The 17314-nt window shown below is 41.4% G+C and overlaps 1 protein-coding gene across 1 annotated transcript in view; it reads left to right on the plus strand.

Annotated features, from left to right (window-relative positions):
- Positions 1-17314, plus strand: part of LOC124548900 — a 49915-nt gene that overhangs the window by 13204 nt on the left and 19397 nt on the right. The window contains exon 2 of the mRNA XM_047125202.1: positions 16838-16931. Coding sequence (XP_046981158.1) covers positions 16838-16931 — 94 coding nt within the window. The remainder of the gene's footprint in view (positions 1-16837; positions 16932-17314) is intronic.

The following is a 17314-nucleotide window of genomic DNA, read 5'->3' on the forward strand; positions in this document are numbered from 1 at the left end:
GTTTGAATACAGTATATGCTCCAAAACCCTACTGCAAACCGACGTCAATGATATAGGTCTGTAGTCCGATGGATTACTCCTACTACCCTTCTTAAACACTGGTGCGACCTGCGCAATTTTCCAATCTGTAGGTACAGATGTATCTGTGAGCGAGCGGTTGTATATGATTGCTAAGTAGGGAGCTATTGTATCAGCGTAATCTGAAAGGAACCTAATCGGTATACAATCTGGACCTGAAGACTTGCCCGTATCAAGCGATTTGAGTTGCTTCGCAACCCCTAAGGTATCTACTTCTAAGAAACTCATGTTAGCAGCTGTTCGTGTTTCAAATTCTGGAATATTCCATTCGTCTTCCCTGGTGAAGGAATTTCGGAAAACTGCGTTCAATAACTCCGCTTTAGCGGCACAATCGTCGGTAACAGTACCATCGGCACTGCGCAGCGAAGGTATTGACTGCGTCTTGCCGCTTGTGTACTTTACATACGACCAGAATTTCTTCGGATTTTCTACCAAATTTCGAGACAATGTTTCGTTGTGGAACCTATTAAAGGCATCTCGCATTGAAGTCCGAGCCAAATTTCGCGCATCTGTAAATTTTAGCCAATCTTCGGGATTTCGCGTTCTTCTGAACTTCGCATGCTTTTTCCGTTGCCTCTGCAACAGCGTTCGGACCTGTTTTGCGTACCATGGGAGATCAGTTCCATCTCTTACCAATTTATGTGGTATGAATCTCTCAATTGCTCTTGCTACTATATCTTTGAATTTGAGCCACATCTCGTCTACATTTGCATAGTCAGTTCGGAAGGAATGGAGATTCTCTCTTAAGAAAGCTTCTAGTGACACTTTATCCGCTTTTTTAAATAAAATTATTTTGCGTTTGTTTCTGGTGGATTTGGAAGAGACGGTATTGAGCCTAGCTACAACGACCTTGTGATCACTAATCCCTGTATCAGTCATGATGCTCTCTATTAGCTCTGGATTGTTTGTGGCTAAGAAGTCAAGTGTGTTTTCGCAACCATTTACAATTCGCGTGGATTCGTGGACTAACTGCTCGAAATAATTTTCGGAAAAAGCATTTAGGACAATCTCGGAAGATGTTTTCTGCCTACCACCGGTTTTGAACAAGTATTTTTGCCAACATATTGAGGGAAGGTTGAAGTCCCCACCAACTATAACCGTATGAGTGGGGTATTTATTTGTTACGAGACTCAAATTTTCTCTGAACTGTTCAGCAACTATATCATCGGAGTCTGGGGGTTGGTAGAAGGAGCCAATTATTAACATAGTTCGGCTGTTAAGTGTAACCTTCACCCATACCAACTCGCATGGAGTATCTATTTCGACTTCACTACAAGATAAACCACTACTGACACGTAGAGCAGCGCATTCCTGTTTATCCTGAACACTGTCTGTATAACCTGATATCACTGCAGTGACGACTTGTCTTCATATCACTGTATGTTTCTTCTAAACGAATGAGTTGGTCGCAGGAGTACACACATCACATTCTTGTGGAATAGTTAGTTAAACAATCTCTGTTGAATAGGATCGTGTTCAGTTCTACATAACTGCTTTAACTTGATTAGTATCTGCAATAAGCTATGCAATATGTGTTTGAGGAAACAGACAGTGATCTTTTCAGGTAAATTACTAATGAGAGGTGCATTTCTGGCGCCTGAGAAATATGACTTAAAGAATTGAAGTCAAGACATTTATCGTATTCATTAGGTTAATGGAAATTACAAAAAAAATCGATAAAAAGATTTTGATTGTGACAAATAAAAGCCTCCTTTATCAATGTCTGTGACTCAAAGAAACCAGCAGGTATGTTATGCTGTGTTGATCTAATTTCTTACAGGCCTTCTGAACACAAATTAACATTTTACTACTAATATGTGTAAGTTTATAAAACACTTTCTGTTATGTAAGTTTTGAACTTGGTACTTAAACTATTAATGATTGATTTGCTAATGGCAGTTCTTATACAACACTTACCTTGGCGCTTTCTGAAGATGTTTATACAAACTAAATTTCACTTAACTACAGTTTAAGACAGGATGAAAGTAGGCGAGCACAGTACTCATTGTATAAAATACGACTATGAACTCTCCTTCACCTCTCCTACCTGCTCCTCTTGCTCTTCAGCTCTCTCCCCTCTCCCAGCAACCTCCTCCTCCACCCCACCATCCCTCTCTACTCCCCCTCCCCTCTCACATTCCTCCCAATCGAATCACCCTCCCCTCTTCTTCCCACCCTTCCTCTCTCCAGAGCCACACCCTTTTCTTGGAAATAGGCTAATGAGTGAGCGTCTAACTCGGAACACATATTTAGCTTCCCCAATAGCAGCTCAGTATTGTCAAATCACTTTTCTTAGTCCCTTCTTAAGCCACACTACTTTTCTGGAAACGTAAGACAGATTCTAAGCCAATGCACATATTTAGCTCTCACAAAAAAATTCAGTATTTTACTGCCACATCAGTTCACCAAGTCATATTTTACAGCTTCTTCTTAAACCACACCTCTTTCATGGAAACATTCTATTACAGAGCTTTTCAACTAGTTGTGTTAAGCATATTTAGCCCTCCCAATAACATTTCAGTATTTTACTGCCAAAAGAATGATATAGCACTCTCAATTTTCAATCCTTCTTAGCCACACCACTTTCTTTGAAACAGCCCACTTAGAGAGCTTCTAAGCCAATTATGTCACATATATTTAGGTCTCCCAGTAACACGTCAGTATTTTATTGCCCTTAAAATGAAACAGACAGTCAGAAAGCTTCCTGCAGTAAGGATAGAAGAGGGAACATGCCTTCGTTCTCATACAGTGGTGATGACAATTGCGTAATTGTCCACTTTGCAAACTGAAACTGACCCATACATACATTGCTTGTCTGTCTGCTACGCAGGTTCAAACATGCCTGATAACCATACATCCCTAGAAAACGATGAGACTTGTAGCTCGTAACAAAGTATGGAAGTTTTTAGTAAAATTTTCAAAACACATCAATTGCATCTGCTACATTTGAATAATCCATTTACAACCACTGTGATAGATTTTCATCATCATAATACATCTATAACATCTAGGCTACAATTACTTTTTGTAACTGTTCTGTTTACACCTCTGGGGTGTGAATGTGAACAGGTCTTAAAAGTTTCATTTGTATCTGTGTTGTACCGTGAATCTGAAAATGAAAATGGTGTACTTAAGTAAATCTATCTGTTAAAAACAGCTACCAAATCCATCTGAAACTGTATTGCAATTAACTTTTACCAAAAATAATTAAAAACGTCAATGAACACGGCTACAATGTGTGAAGTCACAGTATGTGACTTGCAATTCCAACACACGGAACTAAATGAATAAAAATTCTACTTGAAATTACAGACTGAACTTAGAATGAATAACTACGTAAAATGCTTCTTTGAAAATATCTTGCAAATCTGTGTACGCAAAGTGGGTAAACTACTGTAAATGATGAACAAATGAACGTAAATCTGCACTGTAAGATCTCTGAACTGAACTTCACTTGAACTGACACTGATGATAATTTTAAAATGGAGTGACAAAAGTGATGGACTAGCGATATAAAAATATAGATGGCGGCGGTATTGCCAGCACTAGGCATAAAAGGACAGTGCGTTGGCGGAGATGTCATTTTTACTCAGGAGATTCATATGAAAAGGTTTGCGACGTGATTAAGGCCGCATGACGGGAATTAACAGACTTTTAACGCGGAATGTTAGTTGGAGCTAGACTCAAGGGAACTTTCAATTTCGGAAATCGTTAGGAGACTCAGTTTTCCGAGACCCACAGCGTCAAGAGTGTGCCGAGAATGTCAAATTTCAGGCATTACCTCCCACCGCGGACAACGCAATCCCCGACGACCTTCACTTAACGACTCAGGGCAGCAGCGCTTGCGTAGAGATGTCAGTACAGCAAACAGGTAACAGTGCGTGAAACAACCGCAGAAACCAATGTGGTATGTACGACGAATTTATCCGTTAGGACAGAGCGGGCAAATTTGCCTTTATGGGCTATGGCCGAAGCTAGTGCTTTGGCTAAAAGTACGACATTCATGGGACATATTCAGTTCATGCACAAAATCTTGCATCTGTGAATGTTTCACAATTATGGACGTCCATGAGGTAGTATGGCTCAATATGTCTGCAGCGGACTTCCAACGACTTTTTTAGTCCATGCCGACGAGATGCTACACTATGTCAGGCCAAAGAATGTCCGACGCTTTGTTATGAGGTATGCTGTGACTTTTCTCACCTCATTGTCGTTTTAAAGTGGCCCCAAGAAGTTTGCTGACTTACCTTCTGGCAATGAAAACTCGGTACTACTCGAATGTCGTGGACGTTAAAATACACTCCTGGAAATGGAAAAAAGAACACGTTGACACCGGTGTGTCAGACCCACCATACTTGCTCCGGACACTGCGAGAGGGCTGTACAAGCAATGATCACACGCACGGCACAGCGGACACACCAGGAACCGCGGTGTTGGCCGTCGAATGGCGCTAGCTGCGCAGCATTTGTGCACAGCCGCCGTCAGTGTCAGCCAGTTTGCCGTGGCATACGGAGCTCCATCGCAGTCTTTAACACTGGTAGCATGCCGCGACAGCGTGGACGTGAACCGTATGTGCAGTTGACGGACTTTGAGCGAGGGCGTATAGTGGGCATGCGGGAGGCCAGGTGGACGTACCGCCGAATTGCTCAACACGTGGGGCGTGAGGTCTCCACAGTACATCGATGTTGTCGCCAGTGGTCGGCGGAAGGTGCACGTGCCCGTCGACCTGGGACCGGACCGCAGCGACGCACGGGTGCACGCCAAGACCGTAGGATCCTACGCAGTGCCGTAGGGGACCGCACCGCCACTTCCCAGCAAATTAGGGACACTGTTGCTCCTGGGGTATCGGCGAGGACCATTCGCAACCGTCTTCATGAAGCTGGGCTACGGTCCCGCACACCGTTAGGCCGTCTTCCGCTCACGCCCCAACATCGTGCAGCCCGCCTCCAGTGGTGTCGCGACAGGCGTGAATGGAGGGACGAATGGAGACGTGTCGTCTTCAGCGATGAGAGTCGCTTCTGCCTTGGTGCCAATGATGGTCGTATGCGTGTTTGGCGCCGCGCAGGTGAGCGCCACAATCAGGACTGCATACGACCGAGGCACACAGGGCCAACACCCGGCATCATGGTGTGGGGAGCGATCTCCTACACTGGCCGTACACCACTGGTGATCGTCGAGGGGACACTGAATAGTGCACGGTACATCCAAACCGTCATCGAACCCATCGTTCTACCATTCCTAGACCGGCAAGGGAACTTGCTGTTCCAACAGGACAATGCACGTCCGCATGTATCCCGTGCCACCCAACGTGCTCTAGAAGGTGTAAGTCAACTACCCTGGCCAGCAAGATCTCCGGATCTGTCCCCCATTGAGCATGTTTGGGACTGGATGAAGCGTCGTCTCACGCGGTCTGCACGTCCAGCACGAACGCTGGTCCAACTGAGGCGCCAGGTGGAAATGGCATGGCAAGCCGTTCCACAGGACTACATCCAGCATCTCTACGATCGTCTCCATGGGAGAATAGCAGCCTGCATTGCTGCGAAAGGTGGATATACACTGTACTAGTGCCGACATTGTGCATGCTCTGTTGCCTGTGTCTATGTGCCTGTGGTTCTGTCAGTGTGATCATGTGATGTATCTGACCCCAGGAATGTGTCAATAAAGTTTCCCCTTCCTGGGACAATGAATTCACGGTGTTCTTATTTCAATTTCCAGGAGTGTACAATGTAGCAGCAAATCAGCTAAAGATAATAAAACCTTGTCAGTTGCAGTACAAGGAAAAGCAGCTATGCTAAGCACATCATGATTTATGTTTTGAGAAATTGTGTCCGGCTAAGTGCAGTGTGGCTACACGTGAGGAGACGGTGGATGAAATTAAACTTTATGAGTAACTGAAAAAAGACTAGCATTAAAAAACTGAAATGTGAATTATGATGCTCATTCTTTAACAATTACCACTGTCTTCAGAAAATTCACTTCTTAAAAAAATAGACTTTGCTGACACGGTAAAGCATTGGAGAAATCATGACTCTGAGTGGGAACTATTTGAGGAGGTAACGTTGCCTAATCGCGTCTGAACGTTGCTGACATAGTAAAGTAGTGGAGAAACCATGACTCTGAGTGGAAGCTATGTGGGCAGATAACCTTGCCTAAACGCGTCTGGACTAACTGACTCACATCAATAATGAAAAACCATGCTAAAAAAAGTTCTTTCTCAACTTATTCATAAATTACGTGCGAGCAGTAACAACATTACCTGGATATCTTCACACTTTTAAAATCAATCTTTACAAAATCACATCTCCAAATACAACATCCTCTGCTTTTGCGTCTCTGTGTTCTGTTGCTTATTTTCAGACTGCTCTTTCAAATACTTCTCACTGATTGCTACACACGCAACAGCAGTGCTAATGACTACCAAAGATCACACTGCTTGTGCACAGAACCTCCGTGACGTAACGTACCAACTGTTGAAAATTTCTGTTTGAAAAATATTCATTGTACAGATATGAAGTATGTCACATAGAATAAAAAGAGAGCTCACATCACGGTCACTGAATACCAAAAATAATCGAGAAACCTTACAATTTTCACAATAGATCCACATCCTGGATGTTACGTTTTCAGGGTGGGAGCCGTGACAAATATCTCGTCCAGTAGTGATGACAACTGCACAATTCAAGAAGGCAATGTCTGTATTTTACAGTGTCTGTAGCCTATAGTTCGATGCAATGTTTCTTTGGACATGCATGCATGCCTAAAGAACCGACACTGCTAAACACTGACAGCCGTATTAAATTATGAAATGCATCCGCTTATGGCGAATACGATTGTACATCTGTCACACGATTTACTAGTAACATATGAAAATTTGAGCCAGACCGGTACTCGAACCCGGATTTCCCACTTTATGCGAGTGGTCGCTTTAGCAACCTCGGCCATCCAGGCACGCCTGCAGGATCGAGCCAAACTTCCATATGTTCTGGTGTCTACGTCCGATAGTGCTCACATGCAAATGTATGATTCCTGCACAGGGAGAAAGTTTGTTTTGCTCGTCAGACTGCGTTGCTCTGGCATGAAATACAGGAGGGCAGTGTCTGTATTTTACAGTGTCTGTATAGCTCGAGGCAATATTCCTTCCGACATAGTATAGCTGTCCAGCGCTACGCAGGTCGAAGCAGGCACGCCGACATGCAGCTCAGCTGACAGGTATTGGTCAGACACACACATGAAGACATTCCTGCATTCATCTTCTGTGATTAGTTTGTATTACCGGCTCTAGATCTCTGCGTACATCTTCACAAGCCCAGGAGCTTGTATATGCAAAATCAAACAGAATGATTTCACCTTTTCAATGTGTGAATAGCACTTTCTCTGGTTGTTTTCCTACTAATAGGAAGTTTTTCATATTCTGCAATTCAATCTTTTACTTCAGTTTCAGCAGCCATTTTAAACTTCAAGCAATAAGCGAAGCTTTACGAATTCCATCTCTAACAAATATTATGTCATTATCATGTTCATTTAGATGCTAGCAAGAGAAGTAATCTCTCTACCAATTAATTTGGGTTATTGCAGTGGCAACAGCCGATATGTGCTAAAGGTTCTTTGGAAGCTTGGCTCAGATGGCTCTGAGCACTATGGGGCTTAACATCTGAGGTCATCAGGTCCCTAGATTTAGAACTACTTAAGCCTAACTAGCCTAAAGACATGACACACATCCATGCCCGAGACAGGATTCGAACCTGCGACCGTAGTAGCAACGCGGTTCCGGACTGAAGCGCCTAGAATCGTTCGGCCACAACGGCCGGCGTTGGTCTTCCAATCTTTAACGTCAATTTAAATTTTGTTCTCACCATGTCTGTAAATTCCAATACCAATATGTATTTCTTCATCTCTCAGTGATGATCCTACACCTATTTCAGGCTGAAAAGTAGTGGCATACATGCAGCCTCTGTTGGAATTTGCTGGTCTGCAGGAGAGATAGTTTTGTCTATAAGCATTGGTAGCCCTCAACATCTTTTTCTTTTTGCGTTAATAGCTTCATATGGATATTTCACAGGGCAGTAGGGGTCTAAATATATGTGTATAGGCGTCGCAAACAGGTGCTAAAATAACAATGTAGTTGGCTGTACTTCACGTTTTAAAATTAGCATTTTGCAAGAAAAAAGATTTGAAGGTATAACCACTTCCACAGCTAATCCAATAACATATTATTGTTATGATATATTTGAAAGTGTCTGTGAGCAAAATGTTAAACAGTTCATTTACCGGTACTTAGTACAGACTACAATATTGCACTATTCCAGATAAATCGTGATGAATTTTGATGTTAAACAGTTTATTTACCAGTACTTAGTACAGACTACAGTATTGTACTATTCCAGATAAATCGTGATGAATTTTGATGATAGTGTTGTCTGCGTTGTGGCGAGAGTCCACGTGTTATCGCAAATAATGTTCAAGGAACAATGGGTGTAAAAATGGAACTTTAATCGCCTGATATTTTTTGGAAGTTTTCCAACAATGCTTCATTTTCCAAACTAACAACTGTAGATGCCACTGAGTTCTGCTTCATATAGAAGTTTATCCCACTTTCACAAACACAGAGTGTGTAGCATGTATGTGACAAAACCTGATGGCTTCATAACAAGTACATCAATATATTGTCTACAGCGTCCTCATGAAAAATTAGAAGTACGATAATAATCTATTCACCAAACACAGATTTTCAGTAACTAAAAATACTACTGTATATCATTTATTATTTATAATATTGCACACATTATTGGTTGCACCAGTGGTCAGCGCTCTGTCTCAAAATCTATTCAAGATAATCAAACTCTCATCACCACCTCCGTCTTTAGTGAGGCTTAGTACTGTTAAAGAAAAGAAAAAAACTGAGATAACGTATTTAAAAAGACCATATTAGTTTGATTGATAATAAAAACAAAACCGTGACTACTTAAATTTTAATAGAAAAGATGTACTATGAAGTTAAATCACGTTGCTCGTATCTTAATTGAGATCTATTAATGTTAAAGATAAGAACAAAATGTGAGATACTATACTTAAGACCATATTCTGAAGCCCCTAAATGAGAACACCCTTAGTGTGATTGACAACATGCTTTTAGGACAGACCTCGATAAGAGGTTAGGTAAAGGTAAACTTTTCTTTTAATAAAGTGTGTGTATTTGCCGCACCTGTTATATGCAGAAAACCCCAACGTAATAGGTGCTAGGTAGGCATGATTTTTTATTTTACATAAGGCAGTACGATTCTCGCAAGAGTGTGACTGGCATTTTCCTACAGAAATCCAGTTTAATCCCTTTATGACCACCGAATGAAACCTTATTACATCAATTTTATGTAGTCAGATGGCTATAATACATATGAAAGAAATAAAAAGTGATCGAAACGCATTGTTCAGCTACAACAAAATCTTAATATAATGTTTCCGTGCATGGGCTGTATTTTGAAAATCAGAAAAGTGTTGTTTCAACTTACCAGATACGTAATTTAAAGGAGATACAGCTGGGTGAATATATTAGTTCACTAAAAAGACGTGTGTTGCACAAAAGTAAACTGTTACGACCCTACCACAGCCACACAACGAAGACATCACAGCTATCTCTAACATAAGCTAAAATATCGAAACATCGATTGTAAGAAATGAAGATCGATGCTTTAGGTTTTATTCGTGGAGGAATATTGTACATCCATAGTTTTACTAGAATAACAGATCAATTGCAAGCAAATAACAATTGATGTAACTCAGTTACCGAAGTAATAACATTATAAATTGTTGACGATAATAGATCAAAACAAAACTCAAAAGATCTTAATTTCCACAACTAAACAATGCAGACATTAGTAGAAATTGTAAAAATGTATGTGGACGCTAAATTAAAGTCCAAAATGGGGACGTGTCCACATAAATGTGGATGTATGGTAACCCTGTACATATGCACATATTGAATGCTTACTGGAACCAAGTGTTAGTGACGAAATCGATACGCGTAAACCATACAGTATTGCTTTCTGCATGTATTGTTGGTACAGTGAAGAGTTTTCAGAATTTCAGCTGTACCAAATTGCTAACTGTACGGAATGGTTTAGCAAATAGCTGTATCTGATAGTTGAGTACTTAAAAAATTACTTATTCTGAACCAAGCTTTTGAATATTAGTTTTGAGGAGGAAAATGCGTTTTGAACTGCAGGAATTTATTACATACGCAAGGAACGATTCAAGAAAATTCATTTATTAAATACAGGGATCATTGCCATTTTACTGGCAGACTCCTAGAAGCTGCCCATGCAAGCTATAGTTTAAATTATATACCTAATATTACAGTGGCAGTAGGATTTCACAGATGAATTATGATGCTCATTTCATAATTATGAAACCTTGCAAACAGTTGCAAGAAACTGAAAACATATCGTGGCCATCTTTCTGTGATTGCAACAAACATTGAAAATTATGAAACATTTACTAGAACTATCACAGTGAAAATAAATGCGATATAAAATATATTTTTGTACATTATTTGAACTTTGTGCCAAGCTCACTTGAAAGTTTGTCTCATATTAAGTGCTTGAGGAACTGAAAATAACAAGAAAGTACTTCGCCGATGGAGAACAAACTTATCTCATTAATGATAAAGTCATGTTTCCATACAAGTGTGTATTTGGTGAATCCATTTTCTTGGGTGAACAAATGACATCAATTGAAGCGTTCAAAAGCTTTCCGATTAGTAAAACAACCATCAAAGAATATGAATATAAATAGCATGCAACGTGTGGTATTTATTTAAATGCACGGCATTAGAAAATTACTCCAGCTTATATTTGAAAACTGAAGTAGCGCTATTGACCGATGTCTTTCCAGAATTCTGTGTAATGTGTCTCAAAATGTACGAGCTGTACCCAGCCAATTGAGAGACTTCACCTGGTTTAGTGTGCTTTGCTGAAAACTACTAACGTAAGATTGAAACTTGTCATGGACACAGAACAATTACAATTAGTTGGGCATAGCTTCAGAGCACAGACGTACTGTTGCAAACAATAGTTACATTGGTGACGATAATGACAATAATAATAAATCTAATATTATAATCGCGATGTCAATAATAGTCTCTACAGATGGGCAATGGTGTAATACCTACCACTCTCTGATTTTGCATGGCTATGAGAATCTGTAGACAGTTTCATTGTAATGAGCATACAAGATGATTCAGACATAGGTCATATTTTAGAATTACATCTTGAGTATCCATGATATAGCCACGAACTTCATTCCGATATACCGTTATGCTGAGAGAAATCGGTACCACCGCCATCAACAAGCCAGGAATTCCAAACAAGCTGATTTCCACATGATACGATAGAAAAATTAAGTCACCACAAAAACTGAAAGTAGTGCCTGAATAATAATCTTGTTCGAAGTAAAGTTCACTAGATAGCACCATTTCGTCAAGCTCCCTCGATGAGGCCGTATGTCGATATCAATACTCAGTAACGTATGAGTGTAAAAAAAAGAATTAGAAAATAATTTTCTTTGAAATTACGAAAAACAGTATTTTTGGCAAAATTGTGCTGAGTGTACGAAAAATGACTGATGTGAAGCTAGTAACAAGCACAGTGTAGTTTTTAAGGAGAAATTGCTGATATTGAATCGAGTAAATTTAAGACTGGTTCTGATAAACTAATATCTGTGGGAAGGGCTAATGAAGATACTTCTAAGACGGTTCTTGTATATTACCCTTATGCTATACGTTAAAGAAATTTGAGGCAGCAGATGTTAAATCTGTTATACTGCCACAGATTGCTGCATATATCACGCAACTACCTCAAATATTCATGATGATATTACAAGGGGAGAGCATAGGTGTTCTGACACTTCATGTTATCCCAATAATATTTATAAAATCCCATGTGCTAGTAAAGAGAATGTGTGTTTCATGAAATATGAATTATAAGGGGCACTAGTATAACATTCAAAAGAATGAGAACAAAAATTTACTCTTGAAACTGAAACACAATGCGTAATACTTACAACGAATTTTGTGAAGCGCTCATCGGATATGGAACTAAGTATTGGTGATTACAGAGAATGTGTATTCCCGAATGACAGTGATAACTCGACCGTTCAGTATGAAATTCGATTCAACCTCCGTACAGTTTCCGATGTAAAGCAATGTAAATTGGCGTTAGCAATGAAAATATGGTAAACGATTCCATACTGTTGCAGTGGTCATTTTCGGGAAGGCAGATCAACAGTTGAGTGCACAACAGAAGATGACTTAAAATTGATTTAGTAGTAAAACTTACTGAGTGTGAATTGCAGCCTGCATGTTATAGGCCTAAAAAGATGTGAATTGAAAATGTAACCTCTGTGTTGTAGACGTCCGGTTTTTGATTTAATATAGCAATTTAATGTTCCATAATATACTGACGGAAAATATAGGAACACCAATGTTCAAATGTGTGTGAAATCTTATGTGACCTAACTGCTAAGGTCATCAGTCCCTAAGCTTACACACTACTTAACCTAAATTATCCTAAGGACAAACACACACACCCATGCCCGAGGGAGGACTCGAACCTCCGCCGGGACCAGCCTCACAGTCCATGACGGCAGCGCCTAGACCGCTCGGCTAATCCCGCGCGGCACTAAGAACACCAATAAATAATTAATTTAGAGTAATGAAATTTTGGGGATACATTTGTCTGGGTAACATATTTAACAGATTAACACTGCAAAATCACAGGTTAATATTAAGTGCGAGGTAAGCCACTACAAATGTGAAATGCTAGTACATTAACAACCGGTGTAACCGCCAGAGTGTTGAATGCAAACGTGAAACCATGCATGCATTGTGTTGTATAGGTGCCGGATGTCAGTTTATGGGATGCCTGTTGTAGTTGGTCAGTCAAAAATCGACGGTTAATGTGTTTGTGGATGACACTGGAGTTGTCGTCGTATGATGCCCCATATATGCTCAACTGGAGACAGATCTTATAATCTAGTAAGAAAAGTAAACATGTCGACGTTCTCTATAGCGTATTGGGCTACAACAGCGGTATGTGGCTGAGCGGTATCCTGATGAAAAACACCCCCTGGAATGTTGCTCATGAACAGCAGCACAACAGTTTGGGTCAACAGACTGACCCACAAATTTGCAGTGGGTGTGCGTAGGATAACCACGAGACCACTCCTGCAGTCATACGAAGTCGCATCCCAGACCATAACTCCAGGCATGGGTCTAGTCCGTCTAGGCGGCAGACAGGCTGGGTACAGGCCCTCGCCTGGCCTCCTAACCAACACACGCCCATCAGTGAATCCGCTGCAGAACCAGCTTCCATCAGATAACACAACAGACCTCATCTTGCGCTCCAGTGAGCTCTCGTTTGACACCACTGACGTCGCAAATGGCGATCGTTTGGAGTCAGTGGAATACACGCTACAGGACGTCTGGCTCGGAGCTGTCCTTGAAGCAACAGATTTGTAACAGTTCGTTGTGTCACTGTAGTGCCAACAACTTCTCAGAATGTTCCAAATACAGTATGATGCGCCATAGCCATACTCCGAACACGATCGTCTTCCATCTCGGTAGTGCTATGTAGCCCTCTAGAGCTCGGTCTTCTTGCGACTGTACATTCTCGTGACCACCGCTACCAACAGTCATTTACAGTGGTTACATTCCTGCCAAGTCTTTCTGCAATATCACAGAAGAAACATTCAGCTTCTCATAGGCCTAGTACCGAGCTCGCTGAAACTCAGTGGGGTGTTAATCATTGCGTCTTTGTCACCTTAAAGGCGTTCTTGAATAACATCAGCTCACCACGTCCAATCTCAAAGGCAACTAACGATCACCATCGTTACAGCGTGAATTTAAAGCAAACCTGATTTGCTTCCCTCATAGCGGCACTACTAGAGCCACTCTAATGCGAGTGGCGCGAAATGTGAATAGACATCATCTTTCAGATGTATAAACACGCCTACTAACTTTCGTTTTAAGTCGCACAGCTCCTTCTTCGTGTTGCAATTTTTTTCTGTCAGTGTTTATTAGGGACTACATGTCTCAGTGCTTTTACTGTGTCTATCATATCTGAACCTGCAGGGCAGACTGAATATTCCATCTCCTTCATACATGTGTAAGACTGCGTAGATTATATCACATGACAGCTTCTCAACAATGGCTCACGCTCAGTTTGTAAGACACTGCATGTGTAACGACTTAGCTATGTGCAAACAAGCGAAGTGTATGTCTGTTCCGCCCTCCATGAAATGCAATCACGCAATTGTCAACACCACTGGATGAGAATGATGAAGCCCTCTGATTGGCCTGTTCCAAATAAAGGTGTGTGGCTTAGGAAGGAGATGAAAAATGTGATTGGACATTAAAATACTGCGATTGAGAAAGGTAACTGCGTGTATTGGTTTGGAAGTTCTTTGATTGGCCTAATTCCAATATAGGGGCGTGGCTTAAAAAGGAGTTGAGAAATGTGATTGAGCTGTAAAACACTAAGCTGTTTATTGGGGGAACTGACTAAAAGTACTGGCTTTAGACGACTCTCAGTCAGGGGAGTGGGGGGGGGGGGGCTCTTATGGCATAGGAATAGGGGAAGGGGAGGGGAGAGTGGAAACAGGCACTTCTTAGAAATGTGGGGAGGTGGGGAAGGATGGAGAAGGGAAGGAGGGGGGGAGGGGGGAAGGCGAGAGGATGGGATTTCAAGGTCGTATACTGTACTACACATGTAAGTGATTGAATCTTATCCAAAACAATTTTCTTTACAGTAATGTCTACAGAAAACAAATGAAATGCGTCTTGCACTCCGTTTTCCCATTCAGACAACAATTTTTACGTATTCTTCTGAACTGATGGCGTACTCCTCTTCCTTTAAGTGCCAGCTAGTGTAGGTGAAATCAGGAATTGGTAACAGGCCATCTGGCTTCAGTTTTCTTCGAACACCAGGTCTCAGTGTCAACGCATTCGGCCGAAAAAAGTTTGCTGTATAATTTCGTGAACTCATTTACCCTACAATTCTTCTTTTTCGAGGCAATGGTTCGAACATTCCTTCGTGTTTCATGAGTGAAAGATTACATAAAAAGCTGGAAAATTCCGACGTACAGTTTATTTCCACGACTGTTCCAAAGATTAAAGGATTTGGTGCAAGTGATATCACAACAAAACAACCAAGTTAATAATATTTTTGATCAGATCATTGGCCGTGTGCTGGTCTTTCGATTGGATGCCAATTTGATGACTTTTGTGACCCTAATCTAACCCAATTATCCAACGTGGGAAAGGGGATCGACAGTTTAATATGGAATCCGAACCACGTGACATTCCTGGCGATTCCTCAGATTGTGGAGAGGTGAAGGTCAGAATAAAGGGAGACTGAATATTTTCATGGCTCGACCGGAATTCGATCCAGACCACCTTTCGGGTTCCAGGCTTCACGAATAGATCATCAGACTCGACTTAATAATGTTGCATGGCCCAATGGCCTGGCGCAGATCTTTCACTCGGACACTATTTCTGCGACTTCTGTGTGTGTTACCCAGCGGCACTCAGTGTTCTAAGGCGGTCACCCATCCAAGTTCTAACTAGGCCCAACGTTGCTAACTTCCGTTAACTGGCGATGGCAGTTGTATCCAAGATGCCAAGGTCCTTAAGAACCAATTTGAATAACCTGTACGGACCTATGATTTGCAAAACTTAGTGCCGGTCCCAGTGGATAGAAACAATTCAATCTGCACTAGAGCAATTGAACGTGCAGCGGCTGTGCTTGCGGAAAGTAATACAGTAACAGGAGTTACGTCCTAAAGATTCACAGGACGTGCAAGGTTTAACTCCTGCTGACCTAAAAAAGCGAATCACGTTGACCCGATATTTGCCGGAGCTCATTAGGTTGATCTTCCCTTTCCTATCTATGAACTTTCCTCAGATGAAGCCGGTTTCAAAAGAGGCGGAATGCTCAATAATCGCATTAGTAATTTTTGGGTCGATGAGACTCCTCACGTTGTAGGTGGGAAGGGTCATCGACACAGAATTGAAGTGAACTTGTGAACAATCATAGTTAGAGATTGGTTAATACTTTCGTATCCAATTCTTGCTTCGTGCCTTTGTGCATACTGTGTTTCTGAGAGATATACGACTAATTGCCACGTTGTTGGTGATATTCCACTTCGCGCACGTACTTGATTCCAACACGATGGAATCACAGATCACCATTAGTGCCGACAGCTAACATCATCTGACCACACCTGGTATCTACTTATAGGGATCTGAAAAGCGTTGCATATAAGACTCTTATTGAGACTGTAAAGGATCTCCTGCCAAGCTTACTCTAAGCCTGTGACATCGTTACAATACACCTCAGTTTTTTCAATAAATTCTTAACTACTTTGTAAAATGACATCATGCCTGCGTAGAATCTGACGCCACACCATCAGTACACCAAAGACAAATCTGAAATTTTCTGCTGCGACTCATTCGTTCGCGCATCGAGTTTCCCTGCCCCAAATTGATACACTTACGCTACTCAATCTTTCCTGGCAGTTTATGTTATTACGGAAACACCGGGTATTATTACAAACATACCATAATTGAAATTGTCTATTCTGTAAACGTCAATGACATCCGACTCCGCGGCCGTGTCACACATTGGTTACGAGCGAGGAAACATGTGTACTACAGCCCGTCCTTCGCCTTGTGTGTTCAAGTGTGAAATTAATGCGATACCTGTTTCAGTGGCGCTGTTACTGCCTCTGGTGTCACCATACCCGCAGCTGGGCAGAGAATCAGATACCACATCGGACACAGACGATGACGATATCGGCCCCAGGTAAGTTCATGCTAGTCTTCAGATTGAGTGCTGACATGGTGCTCCTAATCTTATTGCAGAATGAGACCAGAATCAACTTTCTATAGCTTCCTTCTATCTGGAAGTGAAAACACGAGTCTGCATTTCTGTAATTTTATTATGTATTTGTCCGGCTAAAATGGAGATACACAGAACTGGTATACATATGAATGGATTGGCAGCCTGAAATGAGTGAAAACATCAGTTTAACGTAGAGTCTACCGGCCAGTTAAAATTACGTAAATTGACTGAAATGATGAAAGCAGGCAGATGTTGGATGCCAAGTACGTTATGTACAAGAATCTGTTACAAGAAAGGTGAGAGAGGATGATACAATGACACAGTATCCTTCCCAGATCGTATAC

The sequence above is a fragment of the Schistocerca americana genome, chromosome 1, assembly GCF_021461395.2.
Source record: "Schistocerca americana isolate TAMUIC-IGC-003095 chromosome 1, iqSchAmer2.1, whole genome shotgun sequence".
Classification (NCBI taxonomy): Eukaryota; Metazoa; Arthropoda; class Insecta; order Orthoptera; family Acrididae; genus Schistocerca; species Schistocerca americana.